The sequence below is a fragment of the Leuciscus leuciscus genome, assembly GCF_965113295.1.
Source record: "Leuciscus leuciscus genome assembly, chromosome: 9".
In the NCBI taxonomy this organism is placed as follows: Eukaryota; Metazoa; Chordata; class Actinopteri; order Cypriniformes; family Leuciscidae; genus Leuciscus; species Leuciscus leuciscus.
The window spans coordinates 36675066-36694408 of NC_138733.1; the positions used below are offsets into that span (position 1 = coordinate 36675066).

At 38.7% G+C, this 19343-nt stretch overlaps 1 protein-coding gene across 2 annotated transcripts; it reads left to right on the plus strand.

Annotated features, from left to right (window-relative positions):
- On the plus strand, positions 1 to 19230 carry rinl (Ras and Rab interactor-like). 2 transcript variants are annotated; one of them, XM_082180637.1, is made up of 14 exons: positions 1 to 250; positions 1063 to 1124; positions 1218 to 1276; positions 3817 to 3931; positions 4037 to 4196; positions 5950 to 6058; positions 7103 to 7175; positions 7454 to 7542; positions 7650 to 7750; positions 9166 to 9388; positions 10082 to 10681; positions 11907 to 12224; positions 13192 to 13323; positions 16881 to 19230. In XM_082180637.1, exons 4-14 carry the CDS (start codon positions 3885 to 3887, stop codon positions 17303 to 17305), a joined length of 2277 nt encoding a protein of 758 aa, XP_082036763.1. In that variant the 5' UTR covers positions 1 to 250; positions 1063 to 1124; positions 1218 to 1276; positions 3817 to 3884; the 3' UTR covers positions 17306 to 19230. The 2 variants fall into 2 exon arrangements, with proteins under 2 accessions (XP_082036763.1, XP_082036764.1); XM_082180638.1 differs by having other exon boundaries at positions 1110 to 1124.
- Positions 19231 to 19343: the final 113 nt, after the last annotated feature.

The following is a 19343-nucleotide window of genomic DNA, read 5'->3' on the forward strand; positions in this document are numbered from 1 at the left end:
TGTCACTCTTGTCTTATCAAAGCTGATACTGATCTTTAGTGTGACTGAAATTGAACGTTTATATGTATGTCACAGATCAAAAGTGAGTCTCACTGTTGGTGACATGACTAAGTACAGAAAAGATTAGTAATGAGGAGTCTCGATTACTCCACGCGCAAACTTGCAGTGGGTGGAGGTGTTTGGAGCAGCTTTCAGAGATGTGCAGAGAAGTCTTTTCTTCATGTAGGAGGACATTTTGAAGACACCACATGTGAGTTTAGCAAAGACGTTTGTTTGCATCATTCCAAGAGTGTTACTTTTAATGCATATTTATCAACTTATTCTTGAGACATGGGACAAGTACAAGTTTATGTACTGTAGCCTACCAAGGACTTATTATACTGTTGCTTACACTTTTGGGAGCAATCAGATGCTTTTTCCATTTTCTATAGAAATGTCAAAGTGTTAGATATACACACTGCAATGAAAAATATTTATTATGAATATTGACATTAAATATGGATTAAGAATAAACTGAAAAGACTGGCTGTCAAACAGTTAGTTCTTATTGATGACAGCGGAGTTGACATCTGAAAGGGCTGACAAAAAATTATAGTTTGCAGCACAAGCATCCTATTAAATAAAGTAGCAGTGTTGGACAAATTTCTCAAAAACGTAATCTTCTACAGATGACTAAATACAAAAAAAAAAAAAGTAAATGGAAAAAGCAATCACACTCGACATTCAAGATGTTTTGTAAAACCCTGGAAAAAAATGTTTACTGCAAAACCATTTAAATGATTGTTTTGTTATGTCTTTATATATATATATATATATATATATATATATATATATATATATATATATATATATATATATATATATATATATATGATGCTTGTATTATATGGTTATGTGAGTTAACGTGTGTGTGTGTGTGTGTGTGTGTGTGTGTGTGTGTGTGTGTGTGTGTGTGTGTGTGTGTGTGTGTGTGTGTGTGTGTGTGTGTGTGTGTGAGTGTGTGCGTGCGTGCGTGCGTGTGTGCGTGTGTGTGTGTTTGTGTTTGTGTGTGTTCGTTCTCAGGAGGTCAATGTGTGAGATTTTTATGCAAGTCAAATTTGATTTTACAGCAGTGGCTATTAATGGTAAGTTTCTATTTCACAGTAAAAACAATTTTTTTTTATTTTTTTTTACCCAATGAATTCAAAATAATTTGTGCTCATTGTTTATTGTTATAGGGAACCCAGCAATGTATCTCCCAGCTGTCAAACTAAAGCAAACGAAAGAATGCCTTCAAGTGAGCGAAACCAATTATTCATTTGTCATCCATCCAAAGTATAAACTACTGTGCCAGTTTGTTATGAAGACAAATTTAAGATGTGCAAATAGTTTAATACAAAACCATTTTTATGAAGGGTTTTAATCAATGAATACATAGTGAAGAAAAAAAAACAGGCAACAATTGTTAAGCATCAGTTTCACAGTTCATAACATCCCGGGATATGCCTTATTGGGCTCAGAGAATCCCTAAACAACGGGTGCAGGCCTACGGGTTACACTGAATAATTATGACCGCCGCTAGCGTAGCTAGCCGGTCATATAGGGATTGTCAAAGTTTTTTTTTTTTTTTTTTTTTTGTCACCTTACTGAATTTTTCGTCAACGATACCAGGGACACCGAAGCACCGGGGAACATGAAATTTGGTGGGCATGTAGCCCCACTAGACTTCTAAGGAAAAATTTCGTTTGGTCCCCGGGGGCCACTCCCCCCCCGCGCTGGGCCCCCCCAAACCCCAAAAAATGCAGTTTTTCCTAAATAACTACCTGAACCGTGGCACCGAGGATGAAGAAATTTTTATGGTATGTTGGTCTACTAGACTTTTACGGAAAAATTTCGTTTGGTCCCTGGGGGCCACTTCCCCCCCCGCGCTGGGGCCCCCTTAAATTTTTCGTCAACGATACCAGGGACACCGAAACACCGGGGAACATGAAATTTGGTGGGCATGTAGCCCCACTAGACTTCTAAGGAAAAATTTCGTTTGGTCCCCGGGGGCCACTCCCCCCCCGCGCTGGGCCCCCCCAAACCCCCAAAAATGCAGTTTTTCCTAAATAACTACCTGAACCGTGGCACCGAGGATGAAGACATTTTTATGGTATGTTGGTCTACTAGACTTTTACGGAAAAATTTTGTTCGGTCCCCGGGGCCACTTCCCCCCCCGCGCTGGGGCCCCCGTAAATTTTTCGTCAACGATACCAGGGACACCGAAGCACCGGGGGACATGAAATTTGGTGGGCATGTAGCCCCACTAGACTTCTACGGAAAAATTTCGTTTGGTCCCCGGGGGCCACTCCCCCCCCCCCCCCCCCCCCCCCCCGCGCTGGGCCCCCCCAAACCCAAAAAAATGCAGTTTTTCCTAAATAACTACCTGAACCGTGGCACCGAGGATGAAGAAATTTTTATGGCACATCAACCTAGCCCATAATCACTCATTTGTGATTTGCGCCCCTCCCATAAAAAATGAAAATGCAATATTATTCTGCTTTAATCGCCCCTATCTTCAGTGGAGATGTTCAGAACTGCACCATATTTCATTTGTATGAATAACTTGACAACCTCTGGGGGTATCCTCTGCTAAGTTTTGTAGAATTTCATCCATGGGGGGGTATAAAATAAATTCATTTATGTGCACATTTAGTGACTGTACACTCATCGGCCTGTAGATGGTGCTGTTGAGCGAAGGGTTGCTGGTTTAGGATGATACTGTCACACACACACACATGCAGGAATACAAACAAACGCAAGCATGCACACACACTGACATCCACACGCACAGACACACACCCATACACACACATACAAATCCACATGCACAGACACACACACACACAAACACACACGCGCACACATGTACGCACACATACATACACGCACAGACACACACACACACACACACACACACACACACACACACACAGACACACACATACACAAATACACACACATACACACACACACACACACACACACACACACACACACACACACACACACACAGACAGACATGCACATACTATTACTTTTTTTAGGTATATACATAAACACGCAATACAGCCAAATTACTCCACGTCATTTATTTTTGTGGAAAGCCAGTGCAGGCCTGAGCGGCGGTCATATTTTGTACCGCGATGCGGTACATCTAGTCTAAAATATGATATATTTGTAATTTGTTAAACAGTTTGTTGATCACTACATAAGTCCCATATGTATGTTGTTTTAATGGTATCACTTTATTTTGCAGTCCTGTTTATTAAAGTAACTATAGTTAATAACCTAAACCTACTAACCCTGAACCTACTCCTAAACCCAAACTTAACCAATGTAGTTATCTTATATTCTTTCATTTTTATGTAAGTGCATGTACTGTAAAATAAAGTGCAATTGTTTTAATAACTTTACTATTATCTAAAATGTGTAGTAGCACATTGCAATAAGTAGCACATTGCAATAAGTAGCAAAGAACTGGTGTCCATTTTTTTTTTTTTTTTTTTTTAAATAGTGCATATTTATTTCAACAAGCTGGAAGTAGGTCTTTTTGTCACAGCACATGTCCTCTGTTTTCAAAGTTGCACTTCACAGATGAAACTCCTCCTCAAAAAAAAAAAAAAAAAAATCTGCCCTTTTAGACTTTAGATTTCACTGCTGATAAAACATGTTCAACTGTTAACAAGGAACTATGACAAAGAGTGAACAAAAAGTAATACAAATGAAAGGATGTGGGGTTGGAGAGAAACAATATTTCATAATTAATTTTGTTTCTCCCTTTCCAAATATCAACAGGGTTACAGCAACATAGCTAAAATGGAAGATCTTGTGCTGGAACAGATTTCCTGAACAGGTCCAGTGCAATGATGATGAAAGAGTCAAAAGATGAATTCACAACCAGTGGGAACAGGTGAGAGATAACATTGATACAATCACCATTTTGTTCAATATGTTCTTTCTTTTTTTTTATTTCTTTTTTTATTATTATTTAAACACCTTTTTTTATTTCTCATAGACAAAATGCTGCCAGGACAGTACCCAACGGGGTCTTCAGGGATCAGACAAAATCCCTGAGTCTACTGCAAGGTTTACGCTTGTGTCAGGATGCCTGGGCTCCCAAGAGCCCCTGGGACAGTCATGGGGCGCACGCCGCTCTGTGGGGCAGACCTCCTGGGGTGGGTGCCTTTACTTCCTTTTTTGCAATGCTTGCTGAATCAGTCATTCAGCTGTTTCAACAGTAGGTCTTGTAAACCCTAATGTTGTCAAAAAAAAAAAAGAATCAAGCAGTTTTAGTTGACTTGAAATCTAATGCACAATCCAATCATTGCTTGAAATGTTTTAGCTTCAAATTCCATAAAAGCTAGACTTTAATTGTTAATAACTATTTTCATCTCTTAATATTAACACATATCATGGTAATTTTGCCAAGTAAGACATATTTCTCGATCAAAATTTAGTCATAACCCTATCCCTACCCCTAAACCTAACCCTACCCATAACTTATCCCTAAGATCAGAGGGAAAGCACCTAACCCTGGTTATATAAGCCTAAACATTAACTGTTAACTTGTCCCTCAAATCTGATTGGTTGATTGGAATGTTGAACAAAGATTTACTTGGTGAAACCACCTTAAAGTTTTAGCCTGTGAATTTCTTGAGTCTCAGGGAAATATGTATATTATATAACACAGTATTACTGATGCTATTTTTATTGTGGAAAGTCACTGTTCCCTTTGCTGAACTTTGACCCTGTTTAATAAAAGCCATTTCTTTGTCTAAATACTTAGTGAAAGCGTAGTCTCCAATTGGGGAGAAGTTTCTTCAATGATTGACTTACGGCTGTTTATACGTGTGCCATAATACAATTATCTTTAAAAAAAATCATCTTATTAAGGTTTACTAACCTAACCAGCACTATGAGCATAAGTTCTTGTGTGGAATAAACTGTCGTTATGTTGCAGACAATTGCAGAAGTAGAGTTAGATAAGAGTGCAGAAAGCATGAGTGCAAGTGTACTTAAGAAGAGGCAGAGAGAAAGAGAGAGAGAGAGTAGAGCACTGATGTCTTAAAAGAGCGCAGTATTGTAAGGTAAGATCTATTCTACAATTTATGCAAGTGGTTATTTACAATATGCTGATTCAGAATGGTCAGTAATCAAGTATTATGCAATTTTACTTTGTTCCTTGCTTTTGCTGGTATAAATCCTCATTCAACATGTAATGATTAAAAATAATACAGAATATTGCTTTGTGAACCCCAGCAAGATTAGCAACCACTCCGTGGAAGCTAATGGGGATCTGAATAAAGAAGAAAGAAAGAAGAAATAGTTTTTCCAGTTTCTCAGACTCAGCAGAGTTGTTCAGCGGCATATCTAAGGATCCAATGTTGAACTTTTTAGAAGTGTTGGCTAACACTGATAGTCTTTGTCAAGGCTATTTCAAAGCTGTGAAAGATACTCCCATAGTCCAGCACACTCTTACTCTGTATAATTAGTGAGTGATGTCAAAATGATCGAAGATCTCATTTCACTTCCCCTGTGGTCAACAAATTCCTAAGAGGGTTCTTGTTGTTTATATTTTAGGGAGTGAATTTGAATGACATATATCCTGTGAATATTGTTAGAAGCATATTCATCATTGGTTTCGATAAACTAAATAAACTCAAATAACTTCAGTAGCTCTCACTGTCATCTATTTTAGTTTTTTTTTGGCACCCGACTTGTGTGCGCACTGACTTCCTCTTGTGAGAGAGCTTACCCACAATGTGTGCGTTTCCTTGATGTCAAAGCTGGTTGTGTCACTCATTCTCATGAGTTCTCATATGGCAATGAGACAATATTCTCCAAAGCTTTCAATCCTCAATGATCTCAATATAACCCTTTCATTAAACTCGCATATCAACAAAATCATTTAAATGTTCTTTTACACAGAGTTTCCTGGTGGTCCAAGGGTCTTTGTCTGAAGACCAGCTTCTGTGCGTGTCTGTAGCGGACAGTGGGGAGCCGGTCATAGAATTCCCCATCAAAACCACTGGAACAGGTACTGAAAACAGCTTTCATCTTTGACTGATACCAAAGTCCCTTTAGACAAGTCATTTCACTCGGCGGCCATCTTTGAAATGCCTCTCGGGCGTGCAAGCGCAGCTTCTGTCTCTCTTTGAATGGGGAAATATCAAATTCTCCAAAAATTTCATAAATTTCATCTTTGATATCACCAATGAAATCTGACAACAACTGTCTCGTAAATGTTGTTTCTAAATGCTCGAATCATGACAGAAAATACAAATTTTCAGGCTGGATCAAGCTAATGCGCAGTGGAAGCGCAATTTACTGTTTCTAATAATAGCCAGAGCTTCTAACGGCAGCTTTACTAATGACTTTACCAGTCAGCGACTGGCTCTTATTTAGAAGGCGGGACTTATTCCGCCATATTGAGCGTTGCACTTTTCCCCATTCAAAACAATACGAGAGACGCGTCTTGTGTTATTCTATAGTCTTTATTGATACTCAATCAAAAGTCAGATTTCAACATGAACTCAAAAACTCGTCACATGTTCTCAACATCAAATTACGTATCTGAGCTATGCTGTCCACATTTTATAGCTGTATACTATTACTATATATTAACTACAGCCCCATTTGTTTGTTTTTTAATAGATTTTTTCTTTTTATATATGATTTTATAAGGGAAACATTTATCAAAGCATAGCTAAGCTTCCTGAGATATGAAAGAGTGACTTCATAGCATTTTTTATGTTGCATGAAAAGAAACGCACAAGCTGTCAGGCATGATACAGATGTAAAGCCTGCAGGTTTTCTACATTTCCTGTTACAAACAGACAGAAGCACACTGTGGGAAACCATGTGCAAATAGTGTTCATGAGAAGTTTGTGCAGTTCATTAAACTCTTCTGCACTGTACTTTCTTCTCTATTTGCGCACGCTGTTCTAGTTGACATCATGAACACTGCAGCCTTCCTATTTCCTCATTACATCCGTGTTCTTTTAAAGTTCATGACTAGTTTGTCCAGTTTCTCTCTATGACACATAGCGCAAGTCCGACTGACTCTTTTTTTCTTTCACAGCGCTTCAACTGACAACATCACACCTGGCTTTTCCTGATCTCTTTCAGCTGCTGCATTTCTACACACTGAGCAGGTGCGGATGAGTTATTATTATCTAGCAACTATATTGACCTGTTTTTCTTGATAACAGGATTGTCATCACAGGAAATACTGCACCGCTGTGTTAGATAGCAAATTATACTAAAAACTAACTCTTATGGGGCAAACAGTTGCAGTTAATGCTCTTGAAAGAGAATGAATAATCTCCTTGTTTCCCTTACACCAAAGATTATAATAAGTGCTAAACCGAATAAATAATGTATTGTTGTAACCTTCTTCTTTTTTTCTTTGCTCCACTCACATTTCTCTCAGGGATGTTTTGCCTGTCTGTTTGTTGGTTCCCTCGTGGGTTTACACCATTATCAAGCTACCAGATCACCTTGTTCCTCAGCTTGGTCCAAGTTAGTACTTGCCCTGTCATTCACCATTCGATGTACTACACTATAAATCTGCTATTATGTCAGCCAGACTCTCTCCGTTTCAAGGGTTGTGTGTGTTTGACTTTCAGAGACCTGGCTGTGCCCCTCCTCAGATCTGCAGGCTAACAGTATGACTTCAGAAACACAAGGCACAGCAGAAATGCCAGAAACCGTCCTGTGCACTATACAGGTGATACTGAGCTTCTGAGTTAGCTCTGCTTTACTTCTCTAATGTTTTCAAGTTCACTATATTTGTTCAGTATTAAAGGATTAGTTCACTTCAGAATTAAAATTTCTGGGCTGTGAGTAAATTATCAGGAAATTTAAATTCTGAAGTGAACTAATCCTTTAAATAAGTGATTCGGAACTGAGAATGCTTTGAAATTCCAATTCCAGATTCTAATTTCTGGATTTGAATTGTATGTGAATTGAGGTAATCAGTAACATAAAGCAAACCTGCAAAGTTATAGATTGTTTTACGTATCGAACTTATTTTATAAAAAACTTATGTTGCACACATCTACTTTCTGTAGAGGTAACAGTCATTATGCATTATTCCAAGCCATAGATAGCAAGTGACTAACCATAAACTAAGCCCTAACCCGTGGTAAGTACTTGCTATAAATTGATAAAACATGGTCCTTACTTGTGTTTAAGTAAGTAAAGAAGGAAACCTTGAAATAAAGTGAAACCAAAAGTGTAACCACATTTCTAACACTAACATGTCTCTTCTAGACACTGACAAAACATTATCAAAACCATCATCATTTGGCAAACCAAGACTTATTTTAAGTGCAAAGTCCAAACATCAATTTATGATGCTAGCGGGTGCTTAAAAGGAAGAAAACCTGTGCAACTATGAACAGTGCGTAGTAACTGATTACATGCAGTCTGGATTAAGTAATAAAATTCCGAAAATTAAGTACTTGTAATTAGATTATATTGCATTTTAAAATACTCATAATCAGACTACAGTTACTTTTTTATTAATTACATGTTATTCTCACAATGACAGTAAATTATTCATAATTCATTGATTCACCCAGCAGGTAAACAAATACAATATATATTTTAATATTTTTTTAGTAAGTGTTTTATTGATTGTTTTTATTTTTAAATTATTATTATTTATGGTTTAATTAATAGCTTTTCATTAAACTCACGAGCCTCAGTCTGGAAAACCCTGGTGTAATGTAATATTTAATGCACTTAATAAAATATATTTTCTTTCTCTTTGTATTTTCATATCAAAATGGTACAAGATTATCCTATTCAAAGCAATGTGATAAACGAGTTAGTTCAAAAGTAATCTAAAAGTAATCAGATTATATTACCTTAAATGTTTAATGTAATAGATCATGATACTAACTACAATTTTTGTCACGTCATTTGGAATCAGTAACGGACTGCAGTTTCTAAGTAATCTACCCAGCCAATGGGGTTATTATCACGTTAAAACAAGGAAGTTGAAATTTACCAACACAACAAATGTGTCCATGGGGATCTATTCTTTTTAATTTGGGATTTAATTGGACCACAATGATTGACACTTGAGGCTGTATTCTATAGAGACGTGATCTTCAAATTATTTCTGTTTGTTGGTAGGTTACAGCCGCCAATGGTGCCCTGTGCTTCATCAATCCCTTGTACCTTCAAGAGCATGGGGATGATTGGCTGACTCAGTCTCCAGCCAGCCCAGTCAATCGTCCAATCGGCTTGAGGCGAGACAAGCGGTTGAGTACCACAAGAGCATGGGAAGGGAGAGGACTGAAACTGAGGTCATCTACACCAGCCGAGGACAACTCTAGCAGTTTTGACCATGACAAAGGTAGTCATTTATTTTTATATTTTTAATAAAAAAATTAAAATAAAAAAATTACATTTTTTTACATTTATTTCAGTTTAAAAAGTATGTCTTTTTTATTAATTTTTAAATATATATTTCAGAATTCAGCTTAAATTTCAAATAACGAAAAAGATTTGTAATAGTTTCAGCTTTAGTAAACAATAATAGCACTGATTTCAAGGAACCGACAAACAGTAGCTGCTTTTCCACTCTCGGGCCAAAATTCTCGTCCGAAATGTAAAAAAAAAAAAAAAAATCACGTTTACACACTGCCTCCGACACTTTTGTTCGTCATAAAAAATTCGGATCAGGTTCGATTTTCTGCGTTTTTTCGCATCCGTTGCAAGCAAGATGTGTTTTGACAACTGGGAGCCACCGAACGACGAATATGGAAAAATGCATACGAAAATTTTGGATTCAGTGTGCAAGGACATTAACCCTTCCATTTCTTGCCCAGCTGCTACGGGTATGGTTACATTTTCCCACTGTGGGACGGTTTGTTATCGTGCCGTGCCGAACCAAGCTCAAGCGGAACTATTCCTTACTTATTCGGCCCGATGGTGGAAAAAAAGCGGCTAATGTTTATAATGTGTATATATTGCAAAAGGATGTGCTGATAAAAAAAGAAGGCTGTTAGAAAGTGTCACGTATTGACGTCTTTGCTTCTTCTCAAAGGATCATCATCACCAGTCTCTCCATCTACCCCGGGTGGAGTCGTGCTTCGAAGGGCGAGTGCCACCAGCAAGGAAGACCCCCTAAAAAGAGCAAGCACAGACTCCATTCAGAGCCCTCTCCCGCAGTCGCCACACCGCGTGTCCTGGATCGAGGACAAGATATGGCTGAATTCACCACTGCCTTCCTCTCTGCTTCAACCGCCCTGCTTAGAGCTGGACTCGCTGTCAGTCAGCAGCATAGAGGAGGAGTTCGAACCGGCTTCAAGCCCATCCCTATCCTCGTCCCGCTTCCAGCTGGCAGACAAGATGAAGAACCGCCTCTCGGCAGTGGGTCAGGCTCTAGGTGGACTTGTGCCTCCTCAGCGCAGACTGAGCAAGCGTGTTCAGGAGATGGCCGAGCGGAGGGCTGGGCCTTTTGCAGAGGCCGTCAGGGGGTTTGTAGAGGAGACTCTAGCGGGTGGAGACGCCCCTGGAGTGACTTGCACCGAGATGCTGCAGGACGTGCGCTCGGCTCTCACTAATCTGAGGGAAATGCTGTTTGATTGTCCAGAGATCCAAAGCATCACAGACAGCTGTGGAGACATTCCTGATTTTGAGCTGGGTAACTGTCAGGGTTCATCTATGTTCCCTCTGTGTGGTTTCCCTTCTAGTCAAGTCAAGTCAGGCTGTCAAGTCTAGTTTTTCCCCTCGGGGTAGTTTACGCTTGTGTTTAGTTTTATTTTATTATCATTAAAAGCCCAACACTTCTGCATTTTGAGTCCTCGCTTCATCCCTTCACCCCTTCACCCCCCAACCTTGACTATAATGAGTTATAGGCGTGTTATGTAATCAGAACCAACTGATGAAGTAACGTTATTTTTTATATTGCGTTATAATACCTGAGTTCCTTTCTCAAGATGATTAACGTACATGACTTTTCAGCTTATCTTTATTATTCTTTTATCAACAAATACAATTGATTTACAATTGAAGGTGACACTTTATTCTGATGGTCCACTTTAGACATTCTACTAACTATTAGTAACATTGTAACTACATGTCAACTAGCTCTCTTTAGAGAATTAGTAGACTGTCTGCTTAATATCTGCTAACACTTTATTACGATGCTCCTTCAACAGACATTCTGACTATAAGTAACTTTGCAACCATATGTCAACTAAGGCCCTGTTTACACCTGGTATTAAGATGCATTTTGGTCTATCGGATCACAAGTGGACGACGCATAATACAGGTGTAAACGGGGTCTTAAACATTTTGAGCTTGTCCACTTTCCACCACTTCCAGAGGTAGTTGAAAACACATTCGACCGGATTGCTTTCGTAGTGTAAACACTCATGTAGTCGAATGTGTTCGAACAGCCACAAAAGACCATCTACTCTCCTGCTACTGACCTGGTGTGTGAACATTATTTATGAATTAAAACACCAGGTGTAAACGGGAATATGTCTCCTACGTCTACTTGTGATCCGATCAACCAAAACGCATCTTATGTTTTATTATTATTAGGCATGATATTAGTCGGCCTTATTCGACTAATCTGCACCTAACGGTCTACTACAGTCCACTAATAATCTCATGACTGTTAGTTGACATGTAATAGCAAAGTTACTTATATTTAGTAGAAGGTTTAAAGTGGACCATCGAAATAAAGTGTTTCCCAGTTGAATTTCTCCATTCTCCATAATAGGTATGCCTACACAATAAACGAGAGCTTTCTATGGTCACACTAAGCAAATGTTTTGCTAGTACATTGTTTTGATTCTTATTGTTTCGTCTCTACTAAAACCAAATTTATTGACAAATCTGTTTTTCCTCTCTGCCTTTAGATGCTATGCTGGAGCTTGCCTTGCATAAAGTGGCTTTAAAACCAGTTTACACTCACCTTTACGTGTATCTGAAGACAGCGCGCAGGGATGACGGCACTCTGCAGCGTCTAGAGGCCAACAAGAGCACGCTGGAGAACCGGAGCCTGGAGGAGCTGGAGGGAGCAGCCGGAGCCGGAGTGCCGGATTCCAGCATGATGGAAAAGATCCAGCATCGATGGACCACAATGCATGAGGCCTACTCACCTAGTAAAAAAGTTAACACCCTGCTCAAAGTCTGCAAGAATATCTACCACAGCATGAATGCTAATGCTAAGCCTGGTGAGTGAACTACTGTAGAGACGCAATGCAAACTTTCTGGATTCTCATGGTCATTCCACATTCCACTTCCTCTGAAATTGTATGCTCCGTTTATTCCACACATACAGAAACGTGTCCTGTGCCGAAAAACCAAGAATTCAATTGCTGGGTATTGCTGGGTAGACTACTTAAAATTTTTAGTCAGTTACTGATTCCAAATAACATGACAAAAATTGTAGTTGGTAAAATAATCCATAACATTACACATTTAGGGCCCTATCATACACCCGTCGCAATGCAGACTACTTTTAGATTACTTTTGACCTAACTTGTTAATCGCATTGATTTGAATAAAAGAGAAAGAAAATATATTCCATTTGTTATTGTTACCAACAACATGAAGTATATCAAATTTTACATTACGTCAGGGTTTCTCAGACTGGGGTTTGTGATGGAACTGCAGGGGTTTGTGAGTTTAATGAAAAGTAATTAAACAATTTTAAAATCAAAACGTTTAAAATAATACACTAAGTAGAAGGGATCTGCTTGTAGTAGGGAGAACCAATGAATTGTGAATAATTTACTGCCATTGTGAGAATATCATTTAATCTATCAATGAAAATTACATATAGTCTGATTACAAGTATTTGCAATGCAATATAATTGTCACACTTTGGCTGAATGTGATGTAGGCAGGACGCAAAGACGAGTTTATTGACAGAAAGATAACAGCACCAACATGTGACTGAAGGATACAAACTAAAAGTCTATGAGGGTAAAACTAAGAATAATCGTGACAATAATCTAATTACAAGTACTTAATTTTGGTAATCTGATTACGTAATCGAGATTACATGTAATCAATTAGTACCCGGCACTGTCCATACATGCCTATGGAGCCATGATTGCTGCAAGGCACCTCATACATTTTAATACCCGAGTCATTAAACTGTAGAAGATTTGATTATGTTGATTGTTTTATGTTCAGGAACGGTTTTCGGGGCAGATGATTTCCTGCCGTGCCTGACGTGGGTGTTGCTGCGTAGTGATCTATCTATACTACAGGTGGACACTGACTACATGATGGAGCTGCTGGACCCCATGCAACTACAAGGAGAGGGTAGGGGATACACACACATTCACACTCATTAACAGTGTTCACACCACTAGTTTTATGGTTGGCTTCCTGATGAAGGCAAACACTGTAACTCTTTAAAAAGCATTACTCTGTCCAACATGTCAGCTTCTGGTTCAATCAATGGCTGTTTGTCTGAACCAAGAGGGTCTATATCATCTGTAGAGATCTATCCACTGGCATTCGGATTCATCTCAGTGGCAGGACAATCCCAATCCCTTTATTTGCGACTAACCTGAAGTGTGTCCTTGAATGCACTTTATACTTTGTTTTCATTCTTATTTTTCTGTTTGGATTGATGGATTGCACATGTACTGAATCATACCATTGACCATTACTATGGACTATGCTGTTCCTTTAATATGTTGGACTTCTTGTTTACGCATTTTATTTTTCCATACCTTTAAATGTTTTCTGTTTGCCTATCTTATGGCTTCAGAAGAGTTGGAATTTGGCAAATGTTGTGGCTTTGTCGTTTTTTGACCACTTTAGTTTACATTCACTTTGCTTGTAAAGGTGCGGTTATATAGCGAGTTTTTGTGACTGAAACCAGTCATTTTAATAAGAATCCACATGATTTCATTGTAACAAGTTCTGGGTAAAATACAAAAAAATTGTAGTCGGTTGCTGATTCCAAATTACATGACAAAATGATTGTTAGTAACGTAATCCATAACATTACACATTTAAGGTAATATTATCTGACTATTACATTTTACCTAACTTGTTTATCACATTGATTTGCTATCAACAAAATGAAATGCATTAAATATTACATTACATTAGGGTTTCCCAGACTGGGGTTCATGATGGAACTGCAGGGGGTTCATGAGTTTAATAAAAAGCTATTAAATAATTTAAATCATATAAATGTAAGATTAAAATGAACAAATTTAAAATATAAACAATCAAAATAAAACACTTTCTAAAAAAGATTAAATATTTTATTTGTTTACCTCCATGTCATGTGACCATTAACCAACATAAGAGAACCGTGAACGTAAAGTCCCCCTGTAGTCAATAATTGTATCCCTTAAAACTTTGATCACCAAAATGTCATATTTAAATGTTATTTCCTTGAAAAAAAAAAAATTCTTCATGCCTTAAAATAGCTTGAATGTAACTCTACACCCTTGCCTCATATAGTATACACGGTTCTATGAATATGCAAATGAGCCCCGCCTCCACTCACTCACACCAGTTCAGAGATCCACCGATCACACGTTGATCTGATTGGTTACAAGGTAGTTTGTGACGTCAGAGACACAAGCGATTTCAAACCGTGTTTTTGAGACTGTCTTTGGTTCACTGCAGTTTTAAGGAGAAAATACTCAGCAATGGTTTCGACTTATGAATTTACACATGGTTTGTCTTAAAGCATATTAAAAACACCACATAAACAACATTAAAACCTTGATATTTTCCACAGGGGGGCCTTAATATTATTATTATAATTATTATTGAGTTAATTTTATTATTAACCTAGGCTAACTTATTAACTTAAAATCTCATAATTTGAATTAAAATCTAATGATGTTAATCTGCATATTTCAATGTGTTTGAGAGACAAAAGCCTTCCAAAAAACAGCAATAGGTGCTTAAATGACTCACTGAGTGATAATTAAAATAATAATGAATGTGTTTGCCAGGAGATGATTCAGTATGCAATGTTGCAGTGTTGAGAAAACACTTTCTTAAAAGTGAAATTATTTCTGTAAATCCTGTGATCAACTGCTGTGTGGTTCTCAGGTTTCAGTGATAGTCACATGACTAGAGGCTGTTTTTAGTGTGCGATTCAACAAACCCGAAAGAGCTTCTGAACGGATATAAACAGCAGGCTTTATTTAGAAAGGAAGATTTAAAAGATAAAAAAACGTCTGGGTTTCTCAGAATTCTGAGAACTCTGAGTCTGAGAATCAATGAATTGTGAATAATTTACTGCCACTGTGAGATTATCATTTAATCTATCAATGAAAATTAAATATAGTCTGATTACAAGTACTTAATGGAATTACATAATGCAGATTACATGATATCAGTTACTACCCAACACTGACTGTAACATTGTTAGTTTTCAAACAGATTTATATTTTACATTTACATTTATTCATTTAGCTGACGCTTTTATCCAAAGCGATTTACAATTGCTATATATGTCAGAGGTCGCACGCCTCTGGAGCAACTAGGGGTTAAGTGTCTTGCTCAGGGACACATTGGTGTCTCACAGTGGATTCGAACCCGGGTCTCTCACACCAAAGGCATGTGTCTTATCCATTGCGCCACCCCTACCCCTACCCCTACCCCTAACCCTACCCCTAACCCTAACCCTAACCCTAACCCTAACCCCTACCCCCTCTGGAGCAACTAGGGGTTAAGTGTCTTGCTCAGGGACACATTGGTGTCTCACAGTGGATTCGAACCCGGGTCTCTCACACCAAAGGCATGTGTCTTATCCATTGCGCCACCACCACCACCCCCACCCCTACCCCTACCCCTACCCCTACCCCTACCCCCACCCCTACCCCTACCCCTACCCCTACCCCCACCCCTACCCCCACCCCTATATAGTGGCAAAGTTGTCCTTAATAAGTTCATTTTGGGGGTTCAGTTTAAAGTGCTAGCGACACTAGCGATTCAGTGCTAGCGACACAACATCATTCTCTAGCAAAACCACAATGGCAACTGCCATCACATCAGCATGATCATCCCTGAGTTTTGTGTAAATTTCACTGGAGTGTTGTAGAGAATGGTCTAAACTAGTGGGACCTTTGACACCAAAGCCCCACTTATATTCAATATTAGAAAGGCCCTCCTGTCTACGCTGAAAGTTGGTGCATCTTTGTTTTTAATGTTTTTAAAGCATATTTCATTATGATTATGTTAATATAACAATGTAAATAATAAGACTTGTATCATCATAAGAATGATAAGAATTTGTGGAGGCCCCCAGTTGAGAACCATTGATCTAAGCAATTGTTAATTATTACCTGTACAACAAAAATGCTCAGGTTTTTCTCCGTCATCAAATCTTTCCACTTTGTGTATGCCGTACCAATGTTTACTTAATTTTTTTGTCATTATCAGTCTTTCTGGCTTCTCCGATTTTTCCGCCGGACAGATACGATTCTCTCCGCTTGTAAAGCACAACAATAAGTGCGTTCCATTGTCAGTTTTTTTTTTTTTTGTCCTTTCAACACGGAAAAATACATTGATAAAGGTGACCAGCAGCATGAATCATTAAAACATGTTTATATAGAAAACTATAAATAACAGTGTTCATCACAGGACTCTTCACATAAACAAAATTTGGACCAAATTCCAGAATGCACCTTCTAGAAAGATACGGATTTGGAAAAACATGAGGATAATGAGGATGTTATGAATTTTTTGTGATGTATTTGTTGCTTGAAAAAGTTCATTTATTGCATTAGAATACTCAAATGAATGACCGTTAATGGTATTTTGGCCCAGGTCGGGTGTGTAGTTAAAGATTCGCACACTGCTGTGCATGACGTGCTCCTCTTTCTCCATCTTTCCCTCAGGTGGGTACTACCTTACGTCTCTCTACGCTGCCCTTTTTTACATCAGCAGCTTCCAGCCTCGTCTAGCGAAGCGGCAACTCAGTGCAGAAGCACACCAGTCTCTCAGCCAATGGCATCGCAGACGCACACTTCACGGCAACCAATCGCGCCACAGCCGAAACCGCAGGACCATCCGGAGGCACGGGCCGCTGGTTGAGGACGGGAACTCTTTAAACGAGAGCGTGGAGTCCAGCAGTCTGAGCGACGTCACCCACAGCTTGCAGGAACCACTCCAGGGGTTGGATGAAGAGTTAGAGGCTGTGAAGGAAGAAGAGGAGGGAAGTGCAGGTCGAGAACAAGCACAGGTACCAGAGACGCTGGACCTCACCTGTCCCGAGAGAACTGATGGAGAAAAGACGACTGGAAATCACAGGATCATGAATTAACAAGCACGTGGTATCAAAGAACTTAACTTTGGACTTATTAAGCCGCGTTTCCACCACAGGAACTTTCCCCAGGATTAATTTGGGGACTTTGGGGTGGGACTCGGTGTCCCGGGTCCAGGGTCTAAATGATGTTCCGGGGAAAAATGTCCCCCTCAGAAAGTCCCTGCTCGCGAGGTTGTACTTTTTCAATGTTCAGGAACTTTTAGGAGTGGGACTTGGGCGCTGAACATGCTGATTGGTTGAGTTCATGAGTAGGCCTATATTTAATAAATGACTTCCATTTTAATATCATGTTAGAAGTTTTCCAGTGGCACAGAATGCTTAAATTTATTCCAAAGTGTTCAAAATGGAGCCAAACAACATGAATCAGGTTTACGAGAGGAAAATCTTAACCAGCACACGTCAGCTGTTTCGTCCAGATAACAAGGAAATTAAACTAATGAAATTCCTCTGTTGAGTGACTGTTGAATTCAGACGTTTCCTCTTCCTGTCTTTCAGTCTACCCTTTCAGAGTTAAGGGCCTGTCCTGATACCCACACTTGTGGTCTTCGCACCTTGTCTGCATGCATGACGTATTTCCTGGATTTGGCCCAAGTGCTCAAGTAGGTTCTAAGACCACAAGTGTACGTATAACTTTTGATAACCGGATGGGACACACTTACAACATAGAATAACATGTTAAAATGCAAGAGCTTTATTTACTCATGATGATTTTCAATACTCTTTAAAAAAAAAAAAAAAAGAGTCTGTTCAAACACAGTATATAAAGGTTTTTTCACCAAATCTCTCCACCAACAAAATTTCCAAAACTTTACATTTATTATCAATGCAATATCTAATAAATTTTACCTGCACTGGAAAGTTCCTGAATGTTGAGATATATGCTTAGCTCTGAAGCAGTGTTAGAGTGTTATTAATGTGGATTTCATGTGGGTTAAGTGCGCTTTGGCATTTTTCATGGATTGATGGTTAGACGGGACAGTCTTGTACACTTTCCTGTCGCATGCACGTGCTCTCAAGTGGCCAAAACTGCAATTTTGGGTATAGGAACAGGCTCTTCGTATGAGGGCCTACTATGAATTCTCTGCCGTTCATTGTGACCACTAGGGGGAACTATTGTACATGTTTCTCCATTCATTTGTTACCAAAAACATTGAAGATTTTGAATTCTTATTGTGTTCATACATTTGTCATTGTTTTTTATTTATGTTGACAGGGTTGTAATTTAAATGCAGTTTTGGGGGGGTTTTGTGGACTGCTGTATATTTTGGTTTCTTGTATCAATTCTCATGTTTCTTGAACAGACAACACATAATCAGCCTAGGTGTGATCATTTATACCATTACACTTTGAAAGAGCAAAAAAAAAACAAAACAAAAAAAAAAAAACTGCTAGTTCCTATCACTTGGCAGTTTATTGTGAATGGTGAACACAAACACTTAGCACTTAACTGTCACATTCTTAAAATTCCTTGTTTAGAATAATGCAAATATAAGGAACCAGATCACAAGCCCGATTATATATTCAGACAGGTGGCATTAAGTCTAAATTTAAATGTTACATATAATTAACCTGTTTCCCATCTGCAGCAAAATCCAGAACTTAAGTGATAAAAATAAACAGTTTAACTTTTTGCAGGTAAGACCATCATGTACTTTTCACTCATAAGTTGGATATACAGTATGACTTTTTCTTGTGTTTCTTGGATACACAGGTGGTTGAAGCCTGAGGTATTTAAAGGCTTAGCAACAAAGAGCAACTGGCTTTCAAATACACACATTCTGAGTTTGTGATGCTTTGATTGACAGCTTTGTGAGGAGTGTGAGTTAATGGAGATAAATAGAGAAGTGCCAGTGGCAAAATGCACCCCAGCACTTTCATACCAATTATTCTCTACATTAAACCAACGGATGGATCATTAACAACTGCCTGGATTTTTCCTTTCTGTCTCACACACACTTTTACACTTCTCTTCTGTCACGGGCGCATGTGAATGTATCATTTCAGCAGCTTGTTCACAACAGTTTTGCTGAGATAG